Genomic DNA, 24499 nt, shown 5'->3' on the forward strand with positions numbered 1-24499 from the left:
TTTGGTCCCTTCTCCCTCAAATTCAGGAATTATAAGGAAAATTGAGGCCAGGCCAAGACTACGGGGAGAGGATATCCTTGTAGTTCGGTGGCTCCCTCCTAGCTCTGACCAGCTCTATAAAGAACCCTGTTCTGTAAGTGGAATAAGCAGAACTTGAGAGCAGCACTTTGCTGTCCAAACCCAGGTGAAGGCCCGTCTTTCTTTATCATAACAGTGGTCACTGGAACTGAGGCATGAACAAATGTGCTCACTTCATTCAACATTAACTAATTTAACACATCATTCTGTGGGGACAACAGGTGTGGCCTCCTCCTTTTTTCTTTTTGCTTATGTGGTGCTGAGGACTCAAACCCAGCAAGCGCTCTACCATTGAGCCACTTTCCCAGCCCATGGGTTCCTCTTTCTTATCCCCCAACTCTTTCCAATTTATTATCAATTCACTAGATTTTAATTGAGGCATAGTTCCAATATGGTATGCTGTAATTATACCACTGTTCAAAAATTAGTATTATAGGGGCTGGGAAGGTGGCTCAGTGGTAGAGCACTTGCCTTGCATGCTCAAGGTCCTGGGTTCAATTCCTCAGCACCACATAAGAAAAAAGCCGGAAGTGGCGCTGTGGCTGAAGTGGTAGAGTGCTAGCCTTGAGCTTAAGAGCTGAGGGGCAGCGCCCAGGCCCAGAGTTCAGGCCCCACGACCGGACCCCCCAAAAAAAAAATTAGTATTATGCTAATATCTACATGTATGTTTTTCCTCCCACTAATTATATGCATTACTGTACAGCATTCATTACAATTGTAAGCCCTTTTTTATATCATACCCTACACTCTGAAAGCATGATTTTTATTTATTTATTTATTTTGGTCAGTTTGAACTCAGGGCCCAAGCTCTCTGCTCAAGGCTAGTGCTCTACCACTTGGAGCCACAGTTCCAATTCTGGTTTTCTGGTCAATAACTGGAGATAAGAGTGTCACAGACATTCTTGCCTGGGCTAGCTTTGAATGATCCTCAGATCTCAGCCTCTTGAGTGGCTAAGGTTCACCATGACCTGTGCCCAGGGAAAGCATGAATTTTCATTCTGCACGAGGACAGAACCATTTATTCAGCCAATCCTCAACTATCAGAGGATAAACTATTAGTTTTCTAATGTTTGGCAGTGCTTGAGGATCTCTAATTCTTTCCTCACAAGAGACTCTGGACCAGGCAGACTGCCCAGAGCCTGGATACCACCATTACCACATCTTGATGGCAGAGTACCACTCGTACCCTCATTGTGGTAGAAGTTACTACATTGTAGACACGTATATCTTTTTTTGTTTTTTTTTTGGTCTCTTCGTGGGGCCTGAACTCTGGGCCTGGGCGCTGTCCCTCAGGCTCTTCAGCTCAAGGCTAGCGCTCTACCACTTGAGCCACAGCGCCACTTCCTGGCTTTTTTTTCTTTTTTCTTTTTTCTTTTGTGGTGCTGAGGAATTGAACCCAGGGCCTCATGCATGCAAGGCAAGTACTCTACCATTGAGCCACCTTCCCAGCCCCTAGACATGTATATCTTATTACTGGTGAGATGCCTTTTTGTGTGTGTGTGTGGGGGGGGGGATGATTTTTGCCTTTTCTCTTGTAATATTTAAGAACTTTAATATTTCCTTTTTTCTTTTTCTTTTTTGTCCGTTGTGGGGCCTGCACTCTTGGCATGGGCACTGTCCCTCAGCTCTTCAGCTGTAGACTAGTGCTCTACCACTTGAGCCTCAGCCCCACTTCCGGCTTTTTCTGCTCATGTGGTGCTGAAGAATCTAACCAAAGGCCTCATGCATGAAAGGCAAGCAGTCTACCACTGAGCCACCTTCCCAGCCCCAATATTTCCCTTTTTCTTTCCTCAATGCCAAGTTACCAAGCCCAGGTCTTTGCTCAGGCTGAGGCATGTAATCTGTCAGTGAGTTACACCCCAGACCAATGTTTCCTTTTTTAATGTTGCTAAGGTGCTATTAGTTACTTTTAAGTGTTTAAAATCAGATTAACCTTTCCTGATCATTCCATCATTGCTTTTGTGCTCAAGATGGTCAGTGTCCTAAAGGCTGATAAAATAGACGCAAGCATTCTGGAGCCTATCTTCCTTTTTCTGATATTCAATGATCCAATGAACCATACACTTAGACCTAAAATATTGCACCTAGAAGTTTTGGAAAACATCACCTAAGGCCAGAAGCAGCAATACCCATGGCCATGCCACTGTATTTTTTATATCTACAAGTACATGCACATGAGATGAGTGGACACATACCTTGGGAAAGTTACCCATTTTTACAATAAAATCACATGAGGCAAAGAAGAGAAAGACATAGCCAACTCAGCTCATGTTTGCTCACCAGAAGTGAAAGCTCTGTCTTGATGGCAGGCTTCATTTTCTCTTGTTTCTTGCTGAGCCTTTCTGCCCATTTCCTGACGGGCAAGATATTCTTCTAGTCTTTGCAGGCCCTCCTGGGAAGACAGATCAACAAAACAGCCCAGAAATTCCCAGTATTCAACCCAGGGATACCCCAGCTCATGAGCTAGCTCCCTGTAAGAAACAAAAAACAATTACCAGTTGAGAAAACAGAAAAATTACCCAAATGTTCAGAGTGTCAAAACTGATATCTGCAATATTGGGTGTAATTTTATTTTATCCTAAATTTCAAGTTAAAATTAAACATGTGTTTTCCAGCTATCCCCTAGCAGGTTAGACTGCGGTGTTCCCTAAAGAGCTTTTCTATGATGAAACAAGCCACATTTACTCAAGAAGGGAGCCCTCAGCCAGTATACACTCACATTACTCAATAATGAAATCCTATCAGTACATTTTGGACAGGCATATAAAAATCTAGGGGTCTATGGCAAAGTCAAACTGTAAACCTCAAATTAGGCACATATTTTGAAAAAAAAAAGGGGGGGGCTGAAATGTCCCAGTAAACACTCTGGGAACCAGTATCTTTAAGTAGCTAGTCAATTCATCATCCATCCATACACATCCACACTGCATACTACACAGCACTGAAGCCCATGTGCTCTTAGCACGTCATATAAGTACCTCCCTACTCTCTCAGTGCCCCGTTCTGCATCAGACTTCCTGACACTGTGGAAGAAGCCTGCTTTCTCTCGAGGTGGAGTTTTCCAGAGTTTGCGAAAATCTTCAGCCTGGAAGAAAAAGGAAAAATTTCAGGTTATGTTGTACCTTGTTGCAATTAACCTGGGTCTCAGAACTATCAGTATCACAGACTCAAAGGCTGTTTCCCTGCAACTTTAGCAGACCACAAAGCTCTGTAGCCAAGAGAGGCAGCATGACCAAACTCAGCACTGTGCTTGAAGTGGGGAAGGGGTTCTTCGCTTCACTAGTCTAGATTGTGAACATCAAATCTGGCCTAGGAAAGACAGAATGAATCTTTACTTGACAGCAGGACATCACCAAGCCCGTTTCTCCCAAAGGCACAGATGCACTGCTTCCCATAACACAGAAAACAGATGATGCTCAAGGTTAGTGCTCTACCACTTGAGCCACAGATCTATTTCTGGCTTTCTTTGTGTGTGTGTGATTAACTGGAGATAAGAGTCTCATAGATTTTCCTGCCTGGGCGAGCTTCCAACTGTGATCCTAAGATCTCAGCCTTCTGAGTAGATAGCATTACAGGCAGGAGCCACAGGTATCCGGCCTTATCTATTTTTTTTTTTTTTTGCCAGCCCTGGAATTTGAACTTAGGGAGCCTGAGCGTTGTCCCTAAAGCTCTCTGTGCTCACGGCTAGCATTATACCACTTGAGCCATAGCACTGCTTCTGGCCTTTTCTGAGTAGTTTATTGAAGTGTCCCAAGGATGTTTCTACCTGGCTGGCTTCCAACTGTGATCTGAGGATCTCAGCCTCCAGAGTTGCTAGAATTTTAGGAGTAAGCCACTGGTGGCGCCTGGCTCATCTTTTTGTTTTTGGTTGGTCATGAGGCTTGAACTCTGGGCCACTTCCGGTTTTTTGATGGTTTATTGGAGATAGGAGTCTCATGAGCTTTCCTGCCGGGGCTGGCTTTGAACCATGATCCTCAGATCTCAGCCTCTTGAGTAGCTAGGATTACAGGTGTGAGCCACCAACCCCCAGCTTTCATCTAATCTTTTTTTTTTTCGGAGGGTGGGGGGGTGGGGGTGGGTCTCATGGGGCTTGAACTCTGGGCTTGGGCGCTGTCCCTGCACTCTTTAGCCACAGTCCACTTCCAGTTCTCTAGTGGTTTATTGAAGAGTCTCATGGATTTTCCTGCTTGGGCTGGTTTTGAACCATGATCTTCAGATCTCAGCCTCCTGAGTAGCTAGGATTACAGGCCACCAGCGCCCTGCTCATCTAATCTTAAACATATAATTTGGAGATCCTTGTTTTTTTTTTTTTTTAGCCAGTCCTGGGCTTGAACTCAGAGCCCTGAGCTCTGTCCTTGAGCTTCTTTTTTTTTTGGGGTCCAGTTGTGGGGCCTGAACTCTGGGCCTGGGCGCTGTCCCTCAGCTCCAGGCTAGCATTCTACCACTTGAGCCACAGTGCCACTTCTGGCTTTTTTCTTTTTTCTTAGTGGTTCTGAGGAATCAAACCCAGGGCCTCAGGCATGCAAGGCAAGTGCTCTACCACTGAGCCACCTTCCCAGCCCCCCTTGAGCTTCTTTTATTCAAGATTAGTGTTCTATCACTTAAGCCACAGCTCCCCTTCCAGCTTTTTCTGAGTAGTTTTTTGGATAAAGTGTCTCATGGACTTCTCTTTTTTTTTTTTTGGGTCTGGTCATGGGGCCTGAACTCTGGGCCTGGGCGCTGTCCCTCAGGCTCTTCAGCTCAAGGCTAGCACTCTACCACTTGAGCCACAGCACCACTTCCAGCTTTTTTCTTTTTGCTTATGTGGTGCTGAGGAATCGAACCCAGGGCCTCAGGCATGCAAGGCAAGTGCTCTACCACTGAGCCACCTTCCCAGCCCCTCTCATGGGACTTTTCTGCCTGGGCTAGCTTCAAACTGCAATCTCAGATCTCAACCTCTTGAGTAGCTAGGATCATAGGCGTGAACCACCAGTGCTTGGCACTGGAGACATTTTTATAGTTGTAAGTAACTATTTAGAAAGCCAGTTATTTTTAATTTTTGTGTGTTTTGCTTTTTTATTTGGTGGGCAAGTATTCTACTGCTAAGCCAAGCCCTCAGCACATTTTTGCATTGGTCATTTTTGAGACAGGGTCTCAATCCCCATGCTGGTGCATGCTCCCTCTACTTCAGGCTTGTCCAGGCTGGGATGACAGCTGTGCAGTGTCAGCTCAGCTACAGTTCAGAGGGCTCTCCTAAACTTTTCTGCCTAGCCTGTTCTCAAACAATGATCTTGCTGGTCTCAGCCTCCCAAATGGCTGGAATTACAGGTGCAAAAGCTTAGGAATGAGTATCATAATGATCTCCCTATCCCAGGCTCCTGATGACAGATGTGCCCCACCATGCCTGGAAAACTCTACTATTTGAGTCAAAGCTATACTTCCAGCTTTTTGGTAATCAGAGAGTCTTGGACTTTCTTTCCTGGATTGGCTTTGAACTGTGATCCTCAGATCTCAGCTTCCTGAGTAGCTAGTGTTATAGGTATGAGCCACTTGCACTGTCAGGTTGTTTCATTCTGGTCTTGAAAGCAGTGCTGGGATTTTAACTCAAGGCTTCATCTTCCATGACTTAAGCCACACACCTCCAGGACTTTTCTTCTATTTTTCAGACATGTTGTCATGTTTTTTTGCCTAGGCCAGCCTGAAATGTGATCATCCTACATATGCCTAGCATAGCTGGGAGTACAGGGGTATACTATGCCCTTCTTTTTAGTCAAGATGGTCTCACTATTTGCTGGAGCTGGCTTCCAACCATGACCATATAGGTCTCTGCCTCCAAACTAGCTGAGATTACAGGCATGAGCTAACATCCCTTTTTTTTTTCTTTTTAAATCAAGATTTCATAAATGCCATTGAGAAAGAACTGTCAATTGTAAATCTGACATAAAACATGCACAATGTCTGGCCCAGTAACCTCATCATTACAAAGTTACTAAACTCTCAATGTAAATGGCTGCAGCCTGGATATAAACAGGTTGTAGGAAAAAGAGATGATGCCAAGAGCTCTGACAAATTTTAGAGGAAGTATTGGGAATTGCAAGTGTGGGAAAATTCCATTTGGAAGGTAAGCTTACAAACAAGAGTGATTTCAATCACATGTTAGGCTGGCAGGGGGAAAGGAGGGACAGGAAGAATGAGACAACAAACTGGAGGGGCTGGCCCAGATAAATTCCAGTCTGTTAAGATGTGTGGACTCCCACTACATGCACTCAGGCTAATGAGTTAGTGACATAGCAAACATTCCAAATCTTTGTTACTACCTCATAGCAGGTGGTTTCAGACAAGAATGACCTTTGTGCTCCATAAAAGTTGGTTTATCCTGGGAGCCAGTAGCTTTTCCCTGTAATCCTAACTACTTAGGAGGCTGAGATCTGAGGACTGTGAATCAAAGTCAGCCCAGAAAATGGAAGTCCATGAGACTCTTTTTTTTGTTTGTGTTAGTCCTGGAGCTTGAACTCAGGGCCTAAGTGCTGTTCCTGAGCTTTTTGTGCTCAAGGCTAGTGCTCTACCACTGGAGGCACAGATCCAGCCCATAAGACTCTTTATCTCCAATTAATTAACAAAAAGCCAGAACTGGAGCTACAGCCTTGAGCAAAGAGGCTCAGTGACAGTGCCCAAGCCCTGAGTTCAAGACCCAGAGTCAATAGCAAAAAAAAAAAAAAGCTAGTTTATAATACCAAGCTCAAAATAACAGGATACAGCCCCCAGCACTGAGATTCCAGAAGACTCCTTACCCAACAGCTTACCTTGGATGGACTCAGGGGTCCAACAAATGCCCTCAAAGTCAGCATAGAGTCCTTGGGGCCAGCTCTACAGTAGCTGGCCTGTGAGGCTTCAGCTGTCTGGTCTGAGGACCATAGCTCCCCAATGACAGGCGAGGAAGTGTCTTCTGCTCTTAGAAGTGGCACATAGTAATGACCTGAGGGAAGAGATACGTGAACCACAGGCACCTGATCACGTAGAATGAATGAGGGTCTGGGTGAACAGTGGTAAAAATAATGGTTTAAGGAACCAGGTGGTCAGCTAAGCTCTGGGGCAAAGGCCACAGCAAAGGCCAGTTTAATTTGGGATACGTTTTTAGTGAGCCTCACTTCCTCAAGGAAAGGAAGGAGAGCATCAGATACTCCAGGAAGTTGGGGCTCAGAAGATAAAGGCTAAAATTATCAATAGCAATAACTTAAAGAGTTACAATGAGGTCACATTTCCCTCCCACCTCAGTTCTCCACTGATGGCTTTTCCGGTTCAGCTCCTGAAGGAAAGGCTTGCTGGAATACTGGCTTTTCATGCTAACTACAGGTGCCTGAAATTTTTAAATCTTAAATGCTTATAATTTTTCCTGTGTGGGCTGGGAAGATGGCTCAGTGGTAGAGCACTTGCCTTACATGCCTGAGGCCCTGGGTTTGATTCCTCAGCACCACATAAGCAAAAAGAAAAAAGCCAGAAGTGGCGCTGGCTGTGGCTCAAGTGGTAGAGCGCTAGCCTTGAGCTGAAGAGCTGAGGGACAGCGCCCAGGCCCAGAGTTCAGGACCCATGACCGGACCAAAAAAACCCCAAAAAACAAACAATTTTTCCTGTGTGCCAGTCTTGGGGTTTGAACTCAGGACCTGGGCTCTGTCTCTGAATTTTTACTGATCAAGGCCAGTACTCTACCACTTGAGCCACAGTGCAACTTCTGGTTTTCTGATGGTTAACTGGAGGTAAGAATCTCAAGGACTTTCCTTTCTAGGCTGGCTGTGAACTTGATCATCAGCTCAGCCTCCTGAGTAGCTAGGATTACAGGCATGAGCCACTAATTCCCCTACAAAATAGACTTTTTAGGTTTTTTTGGCAATGGACATTGAACCCAGGACATTGCCCTTGCTAAGCAAGTGCTTTGCTACTAAGCTACATCTCAACCCAATGTCTGGCTTTTAAAAATATATTTTAGCCAGGCACTGGTGGCTCACGCCTGTAATACTACCTACTCAGGAGGCTGAGATCTGAGGATCACAGTTCAAAGCCAGCCCAGGCAGGAAAGACTGTGAGACTCCTATCTTCAATAAACCACCAGAAAACCAGAAGTGGCGCTGTAGCTAGAAGTGGTAGAGCGCTCGCCTTGAGCTGAAGAGCTGAGGGACAGCGCCCAGGCCCAGAGTTCAAGCCCCATGACTGACCAAAAAAAAAAAAAAAATCCCCCCCCCAAAAACTATATATATATACACACACACACATATACACACACATATATATATACATATATATACTCAGGAAGCTGAGATCTGAGGATCACAGTTCAAAGCCAGCCCCAGCAGAAAAGTCCATGAGACTCTTATCTCCAATTAACCACCAGAAAACCAGAAGTAGCACTGTGGTTCAAGTAGTAGAGTGCTCGCCTTGAGCTGATAAAGCTCAGGGACAGCATGCCCAGGCCTAGAGTTCAAGCCCTACAACTGACTAAAAAAAAACAAAGAATATTTTATTTTCTCTAATACTGTAGGCATGTTTCTGGTCTCCTAGGTGCAGGCAGTATGCAGCAGCATGAGCAGTGCTACAGCATGTTCTCTGATGTCTAAGACTAGAACCCAACTGAGAAATGCTGAGCCAACAGAACACTGCGGCTGGGCTGGGAAGGCGGCTCAGTGGTAGAGTGCTTTGCCTTGTATGTATGAGGCCCTGGGTTCAATTCCTCAGCACCACATAAACAGAAAAAGCCAGAAGTGGCATTGTGGCTCAAGTGGTAGAGCTCTAGCCTTGAGTTGAAGAGCTGAGGGACAGTGCCCAGGCCAAGTTCAAACCCCACAACCCTCATTTCCCCCCCACCCCCCGCAAAAAAAAAAAATACTGAAGGTGACTCAAACCGTGGCTTCCTATAGGACCTTTAGCAAAAAGAGTATGAAAGATACACAGGATTCTGTAGGGCAGAAGTACCATGTGGAGGTAGACAAGTGAAGAGACCAAGGGTGAGGGAATACAGTAATAATATTCAGAGAGAGAGAGAGAGAGAGAGAGAGAGAGAGAGAGAGAGAGAGAGAGTGTGTGTGTGTAAATGGAACTAGGTAAATTGAGGGGATGGGTGTGGTTGGGAGAGATGGAGGACGATGATGAAGGAGGTGACAGTGTACTACAAACTCCCTTTGTTTTTTTCAGATTGGGATATGAACTCAGGATCTTTTGGTTGCTAAGCAGGTGCTCTTAGATGCTGAGCCACACCTCCAGCACTTGAAATCCCTTTATACTACTACTTAAGGATAACAAGTATCACTTTCTAGATCTTAGGGATGGCCAAGTTTTACAGTCACAAACAGGACAGGCCTTATCAGGTAACACAGAATTGCTGCTAGGTGCCGTGTAGCACTACTGCCTGCAATCCTAGCGACTCAGGAGGCTGAGATCTGAGGATCTCCTTTCAAAGCCAGCCGAGAGACTCTTATCTCTAATCAACCACCAGAAAACCTGAAGTGGAGCTGTGGCTCAAAGTGGTAGAGTCCTAGCCTTGAGCAAAAAGAGCTCAGGGACAGCACCCAGGGCCTGAGTTCAAGCCACTACTGACAAAAACAAAAAGAAAAAAAAATGCTAATAGAAGGCATTTTTCTGTTAGGATGGTGTGAAATTCCACAGATAAATCAGGCACCAACTCACCTTTTAAATATTCTCTAATCTTCTCTTTCAGTTCTACAGGCTGGTTTTTGCTTCTTTCACAGATGACCTAGTTAAGCAAAACAGAATAAGTGAACACTGTTAACTGTAATATTTCCTTATCAATAAAATGGCCTTTGGGGGTTGGGAATGTGGCTCAGTGGTAGAGTGCTGGCCTAGCATGCATGAAGCCCTGAGTTCATCAGTACCTCATACACAGAAAAAGCGGGAAGTGGCGCTGTGGCTCAAGTGGTAGAGTGCTAGCCTTGAGCAAAAGTAGCTCAGGGGCAGTGCCCAGGCCCTGAGTTCAAGCCCCAGGACTGGCAAAAAAAAAAAAGAAAAAAAAAGAAAAGAAAAAAAAAAAAGATGACCTGCCGGGCGCTGGTGGCTCACGCCTGTAATCCTAGCTACTCAGGAGGCTGAGATCTGAGGATCGCGGTTCAAAGCCAGCCCGGGCAGGAGAGACCGTGAGCCTCCTATCTCCAATAAACCACCAGAAAACCGGAAGTGGCGCTGTAGCTCAAGTGGTAGAGCGCTCGCCTTGAGCTGAAGAGCTGAGGGACAGCGCCCAGGCCCAGAGTTCAAGCCCCATGACCGACAAAAAAAAAAAAAAAAGATGACCTTTAAAATAAGTTGGTGCCTTAATGCTAACGTTTCATAAAGCTGACAAAAGGGAGGAAGGGGGGAAGGAAGGAAGGTTGGTTTAAGGGAACAGGGTAGGAGAACAGACCAGGAAAGGAACAGGTAGTTTTCCTTAAATTCCCTTAAAATTGCACCATCTAGTGTGAGCGTGGGGACATAAGCGTAGTTTTCTCAGCTGAAAGAGACATGCTTCCTGGAAGCCCATCCTCCATATATAAATTTTTGTTGTGGTAGACTTGGGTTGAGACAGGGCTAGAGCTACTACCTCATGTGAAATAAGAGTAATCCTTTTCAACAACTGTTTCTGAGCCCTTATAAAATTGTTAGCAATACAAGTATTTTTGTTAAGCCAAGCAGGTGTTGCTCATGCTATCCTGAGCTCTTTTGCTCCATTTCCAGTTTTTAAGTAGTTAACTGGAGTCTCATGGGGATTTTTCATGAAGGCTGGCTTCAAACCGCAATCTTCAGATCTTACCCTCCTAAATAGCTAGGATACATTTTTGTTGTTGTTGTTTTGCCAGATCTGGGGCTTGAACTCAGGGCCTGGGCACTGTCCCTGAGCTTCTTTTGCTCAAGGATGGCACTTTACCCTTGAGCCAGTGCCACTTTAGGAGCTTATTCTGTGTATGTGGTGCTGAGGAATCGGACCCAGGGCTTCATGTATGTTAGGTAAGCGCTCTACCACTAAGCTACATTCCCAGACCTGGGTTTCATTTTTTCTACTGGTTGGTATACTAATAGTATAGTGTTCTCAGCGGTCTTTTTTCCTAGTTTATAAGCATAAGATTTAGCACAACACATTTTGTTCAACTGGTAAAGATGGGGCTGGGAAGGTGGCTCATTGGTAGAGTACTTGCCTCACATGCATGAGGCCCTGGTTTTGATTCCTCAGCACCACATAAACAGAAAAGGCTGGAAGTGGCACTGTGGCTCAAGTGGTAGAGCACTAGCCTTGAGCTGAAGAGCTGAGGGACAGTGCCCAGGCCCAGAGTTCAGGCCCCATGACCACCACCACCACCAACAACAACAACAAAAAGAAAACTGGCAGACGTGGAAGTACCACTGTAGCTCAAGGTGGTAGTGTGCTAGCCTTGATCAGAAATTGCTCAGGGACAGTGCTCAGCCCCCAAGTTCAAGCCCCACCAATAAAAACATTAAACAACAACTAGCAGACCAGGTCAACTCATTCTGTCATGGTTCTAAAGATGCACTGCCTTTATGCAGTGCATCTTCCTAAACAGACAGGAATCTAAATATGCCTGAAAGCAAATATAACTCATCCTGAGTTAATTGCGACCTCACCATGGCTGTGCTCATAGACTGCAAACTTACATATTTTCATTTACAATAGATGCTAACTGCAGTTAAATAACTACTTACATCTTCAGGTGTTTTATCATATTTATTCCTTGGGTTTTTCGCAATCAAGGGATGTGAAGAAAGCACACTGACCACATCAACATTTCCAAATTTACAAGCAAAATGCAATGGGGTATCATAGCCCTGAAAAAGGTATAAAAGCACAATTGTTTATTCAACTTTGTAAAGTGGTTGCTCTAAGGTGAAAAATCACTATTAAGCAAAACAAATAAAAAAGTCTCTAAACAGAAAGATCATATGATACTGCTAAATTGCAGGATTCCATCTCCTTTTGCAGAAAGATTGCACAGTGTGCTCAGGGTGGGCGTGGTAGGCACTGGAGCAGTGTCGCTTGAGGGGAGGGAGGTCTGAGGGAAGAATGGACTTTCTCCTCACTGAGGCCCATTTGGGCATTAGTTAGCACCATTATTAATCTTAGGAAACCAAGAGTTTTCTAGTGATAGCAAAAGACTTATTTATTTTTTAGCCAGTCCAGGGACTTGAACTCAGGCTGTGGACGCTGTCCCTGAGCTTCTTTTGCTCCAGGCTAGCACTCTACCACTTGAGCCACATCAACTTTAAGTTGATCTTATCTGGCAATTGTCTGAGCTCTATTACTTCCCTAACAATCCTCAGAGTTCACTGGAATCTCTTATAGCTCTGTAATCTGGAAGAGAAATGGCCTACAGCTCATCTCTGGGTCTGACCCTTTCCTGGGTTTCTGCCATGACCAGACACACAATGACACACTTAACTGGGCAGAGATACAGGTCATCTACACAGCAACATTGGAGGGACAAGAGCATGCTTGTGCCTGGATCTAGAAATATGCTCAGGATGAACACAAAGATGGAGATCCTGGGCTGGGAAGGTGGCTCAGTGGTAGAGTGCATGCCTAGCATGCATGAAGCCCTGGGTTCGATTCCTCTGTACCAAATACACAGAAAAGGCCAGAAGTGATGCTGTGGCTCAAGTGGTAGAGCGCTAGCCGTGAGTAAAAGCAGCTCAGAGACAGTGCCCCGGCCTTGAGTTCAAGCTCTGGGACTAGAGAGAGAGAGAAAAAAGAAGGAGATCCTGGATCCATGACAGCCAAGAGCCTGTTTTCTGTCTCTTTTCTTTTTCCTCAGTATCTGGACTTGAACTCGAAGTCTCATGCTCTCCTTCAGCTTTCTTGTTCACAACCAATGCTCTACCAATTGAGCCACACGTCCAATCCCGTCCATCCTTCTGGGTTAATTGGAGATAGTGTCTTAGGGACTTTTGGGCCTTGATCCTCAGATTTCAGTCTCTTGAGCAACTAGGATCACAGGTTTTTGTCTCGATGGGTCCAGGGAAGGCCTCTCCAAGAGGAGCAGCAAGGTCTGGATGAGAAAGACTTGCGGGTCAACTTGATACAGCCGATATTCTTCTTTAAATTTAGGAAAGGCACACTTCACTCAGAGAAAGGATTAAGTCTTTTTCCATTCAATGTTAAAAAAGAAATGAGCTATGGGGTAAGAAAGTCAGTCCATCTCATCACCAATTACCCATCAAAGTAAGTCAAAAGTATGGCGTCCAGGCCCAGAGTTCAAGCTCCATAACTGTCCAAAAAATAAAAAAGTCAAAAGTAGAGCTGTGGCTCAAGTGGTAGAGTGCTAGCCTTGAGCAAAAAGCTCAGGGACCTTGTCTAGGCTCTGAGTTCAAGCCCCAGGACAGGCACAAAAAAATTGCCATAAATTGGTTGTATAAGGAGGATGTCACTGTGACATTTCCACACACTATATTATAACATAGCCTCATCACTCCACTTAACCACCAAAAAAAAAAAGCAAGAGGCAGAGCTGTACAGAGCTGTGGTTCAAGTGATACAATGCATATGTATTTTGCTCAGAAGAATTCTTTCTCTGGGCACTGTTCCTGAGCTGCTTTTGTTCAAGGCTAGAATTCTACCATTTGAGCCACAGCTCCACTTCTGGCCTTTTCTATTTATGTGGTACGGAGGGATCGAATTCATGGCTTCAAGCATGCTAGGCAAGCACTCTACCACTTGAGCCACAGTGCCACTTCCAGTTTTTTGGTGGTTTTCTTTTTTTTTTTTTGTCGTGGGGCTTGAACTCTGGGCTTAGGCACTGTCCCTGCACTAGCGCTCTACCACTTGAGCTACAGCACCACTTTCGGTTTTCTGGTGGTTTATTGGAGATAAGAGTCTCACGGATCCTCAGATCTCAGCCTCCTGAGTAGCTAGGATTACAGGCATGGAGCCACTGCCTGGCTTTTCTGGTGGTTTTATTGGAGATAAAGTCTCACGGACTTTGGACTTTCCTTCCCCGGGCTGGCTTTGAACTGTAATCCTCAGATCACAGCCTCCTGAGTAGCTAGGATTGCAGGCGTGAGCCACTGGCACCAGGCACACACACACACATATTTATATATATGGGTATATACACATATGTCTATGTCCATGAATGTGTATGTCTTTTAGGTCTAACATTCACATATATGTGACAATAGGATATTTGACCTTTTGAGCTTGGCTTATCTCACTCAGTATGCTATTCTCCAATCCATCTTACTACCAAAAAAATGACTTCATCTTTTTCTTTATGGCTACATAATATTCCGTGGTAATAAATGTACAATTTGGGGCTGGGAAGGTGGCTCAGTGGTAGAGTGTTTGCCTTGCATGCCTGAGGCCCGGCATTTGATTCCTCAGCAACACATAAGCAGAAAAAGCTGGAAGTGGTGCTGTGGCTCATGGTAGAGCACTAGTCTTAAGCTGAAGAGCTCAGGGACAGCACCCAAGCCCAAAGCTCAGGCCCCACAACCGACGAAAAAATAAAAAAATTAGAAAAAAATGAATGTACAATATTTTCTTTTTCCATTCATTTGTTGTTGGGTAGGTTGGCTGATTCCACTGTTTGGCTATTATGAAGAATATTGCCTTAAGCAAGGGCATGAAGGTATAATAATTTACATCCCTCTGTATATGGGCCCAAAATTGGTAGCATGGTGTCATAGAGTAGGTCTATTTTTAGTTCTCTGAACCTCCCACATCTCTTACATCCCTTGCATGATGACCTGGAGTATCAATGAATACAAGAACATACATGTTGGGAACACACACTTGAACTGAGAGATTCAAGAGGAAATACTCACCACTTTGTCGGGAGTGTTCAAGTATAGGTCAACAATGTAGTGGATGCGCTTCTGAAGCATGCCTGGGTCATCATCTGGGTACATGAGCCGCATAAACACAGGATTCTCCAGAGTCTCTAACGTCAGCTGACACAGGGAAGCCCGATTCTCTCTGGCAGCAACATGCATGACATTGTACCTACATCCTTCCTGAAATACCATGCGTTCCGAGCTGAATTTTTGTCAAAGTCTTTTTATAATAAGTACAGTGACCCACATGGCACAAATAATGCTGAAGGCAGACTTACCTGTACAATGGTTGGGTTGTCCCCGGAACCAATTAGATATCGGGGGTTACTCCAGATAAGATCCAAAAAGGTGTCCTCCTCGCCCTTCTCTACAGCTTTCCTTAGCTTGGCTGTGAGGTCCTGTGTTCGAGGATTTTTGTAACTGTTTGCTCGCTCTTTGTTTACTGTTTCCAATTCAGATAAGCATAATCCATCTGTCATGAAGAGATACAATTAAGGAATACTCAATTTCATAGCTTCTTCTTACCCACTCTGCTGTGCTAAGGGCTACAGCCTTCCAACAGAGGCTCAGTAGGTCTTGAGAACAGGTAAGAGGCAAAGATGCTAAAGGGCATTGCTGAATGGAATCAGATGGCCAAAAGCCTCTGAGAACAAGACATTATTTGGCACACTTGTAGGATCTGTTACAAAACTGGGTGAAGGAAAAGTCAGAAGCCATCACAGGAATTCTCCAACATGGAAGTATTCATGCAGAGTGGGAACTGCTCCAAATGTTCCATGGGTCTAATCACAATGCCTAAGTATGATTCAACTTCATTTCCTTCAGGGGAACTTTCTCAACCTGAGGGAGACCATGTAAAGTTAAGTAAGGGGACAAGAGAAAGAGGCAAACAAGCCTTTGGCCAAGGGCCAGCTGCCCAGGTCAGGGCCCCTTTTCTCTAAACCATTGTGTGTGGGGGAACTAGAACCAAGGTCAAGCTTCTCCAACAGGACCCTGGCTGAGTTGAGAAGCAGATGCAGTGAGATTTCTGGTTCCAACAGAGGAGGCCAACTCATAGATTTTTCAGATGGGAACGCAGATTGATCTCAGCCTCAGTAGTACCCTGAATCTAGCTGGAAGCAGGAAGAGTGACAGGAGTCAGACAGAAAGGGCCAACAGCACCTTTTCCCATTTTTCCACGGTCCTCATGACATATTAAGTCAGAGGCCAAATGGCTTCAGGCCCACTCAGCCTCTCCCAGAATCTTCTTTGAACCTACCATTGTATCCCTGAACCTACCTAGCCCAGCTCTTAGCTCCTTTTCCCTGGGGCTATTCACTGCCAGGACCTCAGCTCTTTTCCCTTCTGCCACATCAGATTTCTCTCACAGAAGGAGAAATGGAGTTGCCATATTGGGAGAGAGGAGTCAAGATATTTTTGGAGTGAGTGATAGCAATGAACCACAATATGGTTTACCTTTCAACCCAACACTGCCGAAGAGTGGATTTATCTTCACAGGAGATAATGTTGGCACAGCTTTGCTTGGAGATGGGAAATAATCACTAATTCCTCTAGCAAATTTCTCAGCATCTTCTCTGGTTGGAAAAGCTTTAAATCGGGACCCTTTAATCATTTTGACAGCTTGTAATGCTTCGTTTTTGTCCTCATAAACATGGATCCTTTCTAATTAGGAAAAGTAACAAAGAAAAACTAGAGATGAGTAACAAGATCCTGAATGGAGACACCAGCTCTCCCTATTTTCATAGACTGTAATATATTTAAGAGGGGTGACATTGGGCTGGGAAGGTGGCTCAGTGGTAGAGCGCTTGCCTTGCATGCCTGAGGCCCTGGGTTCAATTACTCAGCACCACATAAGCAAAAAGAAAGAAGCCGGAAGTTGCGCTGTGGCCCAAGTGTTAGAGTGCTAGCCTTGAGCTGAAGAGTTCAAGCCCTACGACCGGACCCCAAAAAAAAAAGGAGGGGTGACATTTTTGGTTTTACAGATACTTTAGACACTTTCTTGGATCTGTACTTTTTGAGCAAAAAAGCTCAGGGACAATGCCCAGGCCTGAGTTGAGCCTTAGGAGCTGCACCAAAAATAAAATAAATAAATAAAAATAAAAACAGTATTCATTCGTCTGTACACTTAAGTTGAAACATATTTATTAAAGTAGATTAGAGAGGCTGGGAAGGTGGCTTAGTGGTACAGTGCTTGCCTTGCATGCAAAAGGCCCTGGGTTCGATTCTTTAGCATCACATAACCAGATAAAGCCGGAAGTGGCGCTGTGGCTCAAGTGGTAGAGCACTAGCCTTGAGCTGAAGAGCTGAGGGACAGCGCCCAGTCCCAGAGTTCAGGCCCTGTGCACATGTGTGTGTGTGCCTGCACACGTGAGCGCGCGCGCGCGCGCACACACACACAAATTAGAAATAAAAATGTTTAAAAATATAAAATCTATAAACAGGGGTCAGGTGTGATGCAGGAAGTGGTTACAGCTCACAAGTAATAGTGTTTTTTTTCATATATGCTATAGGTACTTTTTGTATCATACTATAATAGATTTTTTTATTTTGGGGAGTACTAGGGTTTGAACTAAGGGCTCTATATTGTGCCACTGAAGCCATGCCTCCAGCCTTGTTTTCTTCTTCTTTTTTTTTTTTTGGTGGTTGTGGGGCTTGAACTCTGGGCCTGGGCGCTGTCCCTCAGCTCTTCAGCTCAAGGCGAGCGCTCTACCACTTGAGCTACAGTGCCACTTCCAGCCTTGTTTTCTTGAAGGTCACTTTTCGGCAGGATCTCACATATTCACCTGGGGCTACCTATCTATAACCTACCTACGTAGTAGAGACAGCAGGGGCACCCACCGTGCCTAGCTTTATTGGTTAAGATGGTATCTTGCCAACTTTCAGCCCAGGCTTGCCTTGACTGGCTATCTTCTCACTCTCCATCTCCTGAGATGACAGGTGTGAGCCATAGCACCTGGCTTAACTGAGGGTTTTCTACAATAAGCTACTTCTATAGCAATAAAGATTAAAAACCCCATAATGGCCATTTCCCAACATCACTGACTCTTCACTGAAAAGATCAGATGGTTGAACCAGGGATGGATGCAGCTTGGTGGCAGGTGCTTGTCTACTACTCTTGAGTGCCTGGGCTATATCCTTAGCATGGCAAAAAACAAAATCAAAACATACAATTGTACTCCACTTCATACAATGTGCAGGTATTTTTAACCAATCTCCCATTCTCAAGCATTACCACAAATATGAGCACAAGCATAGTAACAGCATGCAATTTATTATTTTTTTTCCAGTCCTGGGGCTTGAAATCTGGGCCTGGGTGCTGTCTCTGAACTTTTGCACTCAAGGATAGTATTCTACCACTTGAGCCACAGCTCTACTTTTGGTTTTTTGTGGTTAGTTGAAGAGTATCACAGACTTTCCTGCTGCAGTTGGCTTTGAACCAGATCTCAGCCTTCCAAGTAGCTATGATTACAGGTGTGAGCTATTGGCACCTGGCTGATATTCCAATCGACATCAAGTTTCCATTATGGTTTCCAATGCTAAGTTTTGTGTAAAATCATCATTCTTTGGTGCTGATAACTTTATTTTTTATACTCACTGGTCATCTGTAATCATTAATCTAAAACACATTCAGGTTAAAGTTTTTTAATTTTTAAAATTTAACAATGTAGAAGATGATTAATCAAAGTAGCTAACAAGCCAGGCACTAAGGATCTGAGGACTGCAGATCAAAGCCAGCCTAGGCAGGAAAATCTGTGAAACTCATATCCAATTAGTCACCAAAAAAGCCAGAATTCAAGCTGGTTCGAGTGGTAGAGCACTAGCCGTAAGCAAAAAAGCTCAGGAACAGAGGGTAGGCCCTGCGTTCAAGCCTCAGGACTGGTGCCCATGTGCACACGTGCGTGCGCGCGCGCGCACACACACACACACACACACACACACACACACACACACACACACACACAGCCTACAAATAGTAAATAATCAGTATTTTTAAGTCATGCATTTTAAGTATCCAGTTTCCTTAACAAATATTAAAACTTCTTCCTTAGATTTATAAAACATTTAGGAAGGTAACCAATGTCACGAACAGTTAAGCTTAGGGAGTGAGCACATTACCACTTCTCATAGGACCATCCTCGTTCCCCGGGCACACTCCATAGTACAGGGCTCGCTCCTTAGATGCTGTCACTCCAGTCTTGTGGGCGTCAATTTCCACTGAAGGGCTGAAGGGCAACAGACAGGGCTTAGATGGCATAACTTCTTCCTCTGGAGGGTTCAAGCCCACACTGTAACCAAAATCTCTGTCTTCGGAGAACCTGGTCTGTTCTGCTCTGGCACAAGTGGGGACCCGTGGTCCACTCTGCCTGGATGCTGGAGGCGCTGCTTCGCTGGGGTTGGGAAGACACAGAGGCAAGGTTCCACCTTGTTCTAGTAAAGCCCGAGCCAATTTCTTCTCAAAAATGAACCTTGTGGTTGATGTAATGGGTCCACAATTCAAGCCAGCTTTGACAATTTCTTCTCTAAGGTCATCTGGATCCAGGAGTTTCAACTTAGCTAACATGGCATCCATTGTCACGTCACCTAAAGTCAAGAAAGCTACAATCAACTTGCTGGGCTGGGAGTGTACTTCAGTGGTAGAAGACAGTTCCCCACAGGACCCCACCTTTCACACGGGGTCCTTATTCTGAAGTCACCTTTCAAGCTTGTCCTAGTAGTTTTAGGTTTTGTCCCAGCAACCAAGCAAACCTAAATAGAACTATATAACCTTATGTTACATCACTATGACCTCTACCAATTTTTTAAGCTCTAAGCCTTAGGTTCCTTCCCTATAAAACAGACCTAACAGCTCTACATTTAGTTTACAATGAAAATTAGATATGATGCACATAGTGTCTGTACTATCAATTCTGACACTGATTGTCCACAAATGTCAGTTATAATTATTAAGCTGTAAAAGAACAAAGCCTTAATATTTCAGAGTGAATAACAGCATGCTAGAAAGTCAGAATAAAAACAAAAAAACGTAAGGTCAGGCATGATGTCATATGCCTATCATCTCAGTACTTGAGAGATTGAGGCAGGAGGGTCCAGAGTTTGAAGCCATATGGGCTACAGAGGAAATTCCTGTTGGGCAATACATAACATTAAAGAAAACAAAACAAGGGGCCAGGCACTGGAGGTTCACACCTGTAATCCTAGCTACCCAAGAGGCTGAAATCTCATTATCTCAGTGCAAAGCCAGCCTGGGCAGTAAAGACTATGAGACTCTTATCTCCAATAAACTACTCAGAAAACCAGAAGTGGCACTGTGGCTCAAAGTGTAAGAGTGCTAACCTTGAACAAAAAAGGTCAGGGACATTACCCAGGCCCTGAGTTCAAGCCCCATGACTGACAAAAAAACAAGACAAAACAAAAAACAAGTACCAAAAGTGTATACTATTACTAACAGTGTATTAGTAGTGGAGTCTCTTTTTGTGTTTGTATGTATACACAGAAACAAAGCTAAGATAGAAACTCATAGGCTTGGTTACAAATTAGACTAGGAAGGAACCAGGAAAAGAGGGTAAGGAAGAAGAGTAACATTTCTGATTATAAGCATTTAGATATCTATTCTGATACTCAAGAGGCAAGTCAACAAAGATGGTGGAGATCCCCAAATGCAACACAAACCAAAACAAATGAGCCTAACTATTGCAATGGATAACAAGAGTGGTGGAAACTGACTCAAGTGACTCTGAAAACCAGGGTGTCTTTAGAAAAGCATTGTACACAGTTACAAAAACTAATGGCTATGTTTCCCACAATAGACTGGGTAGGTATTCTGAAGTTATTTTATATTTATTCTACAATGAAGCAAATGATTAAATATATTCTTGCTTCTGACACATGTGATGAGATCAGGGGTCAGGAAACCTCTCCTGGAAGGGCCAGAGTAGCACATGAAATTTTGTGAGCCAGGACGCCACTCCAGCACTCAAGAACAGCTATTAATTACACATAAGAATGCAGCACTGTGCTCTAAGGAGCTTTTACTCACAAGACAAGTGGGGACCACAGTTCACTGGCCCCTGAGCCTATAAGCTCACTGATGCAGCACTGAAATCTAAGAGTTGGTAAAACATCACTAGTCTTGTGTACATTGACTGACCTGCATAGACTATATGACAGACAGACAAGCAGGCAGAGATGTGGAGAACTGTGCTAGGTCTGTAGTATCGACAACAGTACAGTATCATTCACTCCTCCTTCTCATAGGTGCAGTAAGATTTTGTAACATACTAACAAGTAGGGAATCTCAGTCAATGGTATACACAATTTCTTTAACTTTTTATTTTAAAATGATTGTAGAATCAAAAGAGGTTGCAAAACTGGAGCAGTGTTCCCATGGGCTCATCACCCAGTTTCCCTTGTAAGCTATACATTATCAAAACCAGGAAACCAACCTCATACAATACAGTGAACAAACTGTGGATCTAGCCAATCTCTACAGGCATTCTTTTTGTGTAAGATTTCTTGACAGTTTATCACATGTACAGACTTGCGTATTCACCATGAGCACACAGAAATGTTTCATCACGCTGGGTGCTGGTGGCTCACGTGAGGATCGCAGTTCAAAGCCAGCTGGGGCAGGAAAGGCCATGAGACTCTTATCTCAAATAAACCACTCAGAAAACAATGATGCTGTGGCTCAAGTGGTCCCTCAGCTGAAGAGCTGAGGAACAGCACCTAGGCCTGGAGTTCAACTGACAAAAAAGAAAAAAAGAAAAAAAAATGTCCCGTCACCAAAAATCTCCCTCCTGCTGCTCCTTACAGTGACATCCAACCTCTGCCACTGTCCCCAACACTGGTTATTATTAATTTGTTTCTATCACAAAAAAGTTTCAGACCTTTTGCCACTTTTCTCACTTAGCACAAAGCCCCCGAATGCCATCCAGGTTGTTGAATGGACCCTGCTAAGGACCACCTCAGAGTATACACCTGCCAGTCTGTTTAACCAGTCATTACGTGAAGGGCATCTGGGCTATTTCCAGTTTGGGGCAATTACAAATAAGATTGTTCTTAACATTCATAGATGAGTTTTGTGTGAAGCAGTTACATTTCTCTAGAACAAATCTCAGGAATGTATGGCAGACCTAACTTCCTTGAGATGCTGCCAGACAGGGTGATTTCACTATTTAACCTTTCTTTTCTTTTCTTGTTGATTATGGAGCTTGAACTCGGCCTGGGCGCTGTCCCTGAGCTCTTCAGCTCTACCACCTGAGGCACAGCGCCACTTCCACTATTTAACATTTCTACCCATAATGCAAGAAAGATTTGGTTTCTCAACATCTCTGACTACTTTTTGAAAGAATAGTATTTTTTTTTTACCTTAGTGTAGTGGTATCTTAATTATTGCCCTATCTTCTGATAATGCCAGCTTTTTCACCAGTTCAATTGGTTTGTATGTTTTTTTTTTGTAATCTTGTACATACCTAAAATGCTTACCATCGAACTACCAGAAATGGGAAAGAAACTCTTAAATGGAAAAAAGATGCTGCAAACTGTAGTGTCTTAGTGCTACAGCCTACTGTAGTGCCACACTCATTGTTCTGATTCAGTGCTTCCATTCTTAGTGTCTTGCATTGTTTTTTGGTAGTGTTAATGGTGTAAATGCATAAATAAGCATTTTACTTATCCTAACATCTTCTTAAGGGAACAAGAGAAGGCAAAGTCAAACGTGATGGAGGGTGCTGGACTCACTGTCCACAGATCTACGTCCCATCTGGCCTTTGCCTCAGGCCTGTTTGATACCAAGAGCTTGACCTTCCAGCATCTATTTCTTCAGTTGTAAAACTAACACTTGAGCAATAAATTATCCTTGAGGAAGGCTGAGAATGTAGCTCAGAGGTAGAGTGATTGCTTACCACATGCAAGATCTTGGGTTCAATACCCAGCACCACTAAATAAATAAGTTGCATATAATTCCAGTGGTATGTGAGGCCTTAAGTACTCTTAAGAACCTGTTTAGTCCTGAGTTTCGAAGGTGAGGGTTAGCAGTTTTGCTTTCTACTAATGTCATCTTCCTGGAATGTATCAGCCTTCTAGCAAGAGTGTGAATAAGATGTGGTCCCCTGAAGAACACAGCGTGGTAAGCAACAACTGCAGTACAGGAAGGCTGAAGAGCTAAACACAAGCTTCAGATGACGCTGGGTCCAAATCAGCAAGTTCCCCAAATAACCCCAAGCCTGCCAACCTCCTAGTGAGCTTCTACTTTTCTATCATCTATGTGTTGAATGCGCCTGACTTTTTGTTGGTTGTTGCTGTTGTTTTCCTTTCGTCGGTCACGCGCGGGGTTTGAACTCAGGGACTGGGCACCACCCATTAACGTTTTTGCTCCAGGCCAGCACTCTACCGCCTGGGCCACAGCGCCTCGTAGGGTTTCAGGGTGCAGGCTTCGAACCGTGATCCTCAGACCTCCGCCTCCGGAGTGGTCAGGACTGACTCCCGGGTGTCCCCTGGCAGCCCAGCCCGAGGCGCGACACCAACCCCGCGGTGACGCCGCGCCCCACGGTTCGCAAGGCCCGTCTTTCCGACGCACCGACCGCACCCGAGCGGCGGGGCTCCCGCCCCGGCAGGCCCGGGCGGGCCGCTCGGCGACGCGCGGACCCGCACCGCACAGACCGCTTCCGGGTCTGTTACTTCAGCCTGACGCCGGCCACCCCGCCGTCGGCCCGACGCGGTCGCCGGGCCCGCCCTCCCGCTCCCCGCGGGCCCCGACCCCGGGTCGCCCGCGGCGCTCCGCCCAGCCCGGTAACGCCCCGGGCTCCGCGCTCAGACGCGCCGAGAGCGCGGCCTCCTCCGCTCCCTTCCGGCCCGCGGCCGGGCCCGGCTCCCTCCGGGCCACCGGCTGCCGCCGCGCCTCACCTGAGCGGGGCTCCGGCGCCGCGCGGGGAGGCGGGGCGGGCGTCCGGCTCCCGCCAGGGCCCCGCGGCCGCTTCTCCAGCCGCCGCACCAGCCAGCGCACGGCGAGGAGCAGCACCGAGGCGCCCAGCAGCTCCCAGGCCAGCGCCGCCCATTCGGCCGCCGCCAGCCGCGGCCACAGCATCGCCGCCTCCCGTGTCGGACCGCGGCCCGGCCGCGGCTGCCCGCGTGGCTTCCGGCGCCCCGCCGCCTCAGGCCCCGCCCGGCTGCCCGCGCCGCTGCCTGCGCGGGGGCCCGGCTCGGGGAAGGCGGCGCGGCGTGCGCGCCCGGCGTCTCCCGCTCACGGGAGCGGGGCGGGGCGGGGCGGGGCGGGGCCCGCGGCGGCGAGGAGGGTCCGGTCCGCGCGAGCGCCTCAGGCAGCGGCGCGGGCAGCCGGCGCGGCTCTGACGCAAGCGCGTCGCCTGCGCCCCGGTGGGCGGAGCCGGCGGCGGCGTCCGGCCGCGGGGCCGGGCGGGTCTCGTCCCGCCGTGGGGTGGGGGAGCCCTGCGTGCGGGCCCCGGCCGGGCGGGACGCGGGAACGCGCCGGCGCCGGACTGCGCTCCGCCCGCCCCAGCGGCCCGGGGGGAACCCAGGTGGCCCGGGGGCTGTGGGCGCGGAGCCGGTGGGACTCGAGTCCACTTTATGCAGAGAGTGTCCGGCACGCTGGGCTCTCGGCAGTCACTGC

General features: G+C 46.1%; 1 protein-coding gene across 2 annotated transcripts in view; it reads right to left on the reverse strand.

Annotated features, from left to right (window-relative positions):
- The window catches only part of LOC138821741 (ankyrin repeat and LEM domain-containing protein 2-like), a 28402-nt gene extending 4401 nt beyond the window's left edge, over positions 1 to 24001 (reverse strand). The window contains exons 1-10 of one of the 2 annotated variants that reach the window (XM_070014133.1): positions 23779 to 24001; positions 18991 to 19455; positions 16330 to 16536; positions 15153 to 15346; positions 14866 to 15054; positions 11752 to 11874; positions 9733 to 9799; positions 6861 to 7033; positions 3057 to 3163; positions 2359 to 2549 (exon numbers count right to left, since the gene is read on the reverse strand). In XM_070014133.1, coding sequence (XP_069870234.1) covers positions 2359 to 2549; positions 3057 to 3163; positions 6861 to 7033; positions 9733 to 9799; positions 11752 to 11874; positions 14866 to 15054; positions 15153 to 15346; positions 16330 to 16536; positions 18991 to 19455; positions 23779 to 23959 — 1897 coding nt within the window. In that variant the 5' untranslated portion in view covers positions 23960 to 24001. The remainder of the gene's footprint in view (positions 1 to 2358; positions 2550 to 3056; positions 3164 to 6860; positions 7034 to 9732; positions 9800 to 11751; positions 11875 to 14865; positions 15055 to 15152; positions 15347 to 16329; positions 16537 to 18990; positions 19456 to 23778) is intronic. The other variant, XM_070014132.1, reaches the window with a different exon arrangement.
- Between the last annotated feature and the right edge of the window lie 498 nt (positions 24002 to 24499).

This window comes from Dipodomys merriami, unplaced genomic scaffold (assembly GCF_024711535.1).
Source record: "Dipodomys merriami isolate MVZ:Mamm:240054 unplaced genomic scaffold, mDipMer1.0.p SCAF_935, whole genome shotgun sequence".
In the NCBI taxonomy this organism is placed as follows: Eukaryota; Metazoa; Chordata; class Mammalia; order Rodentia; family Heteromyidae; genus Dipodomys; species Dipodomys merriami.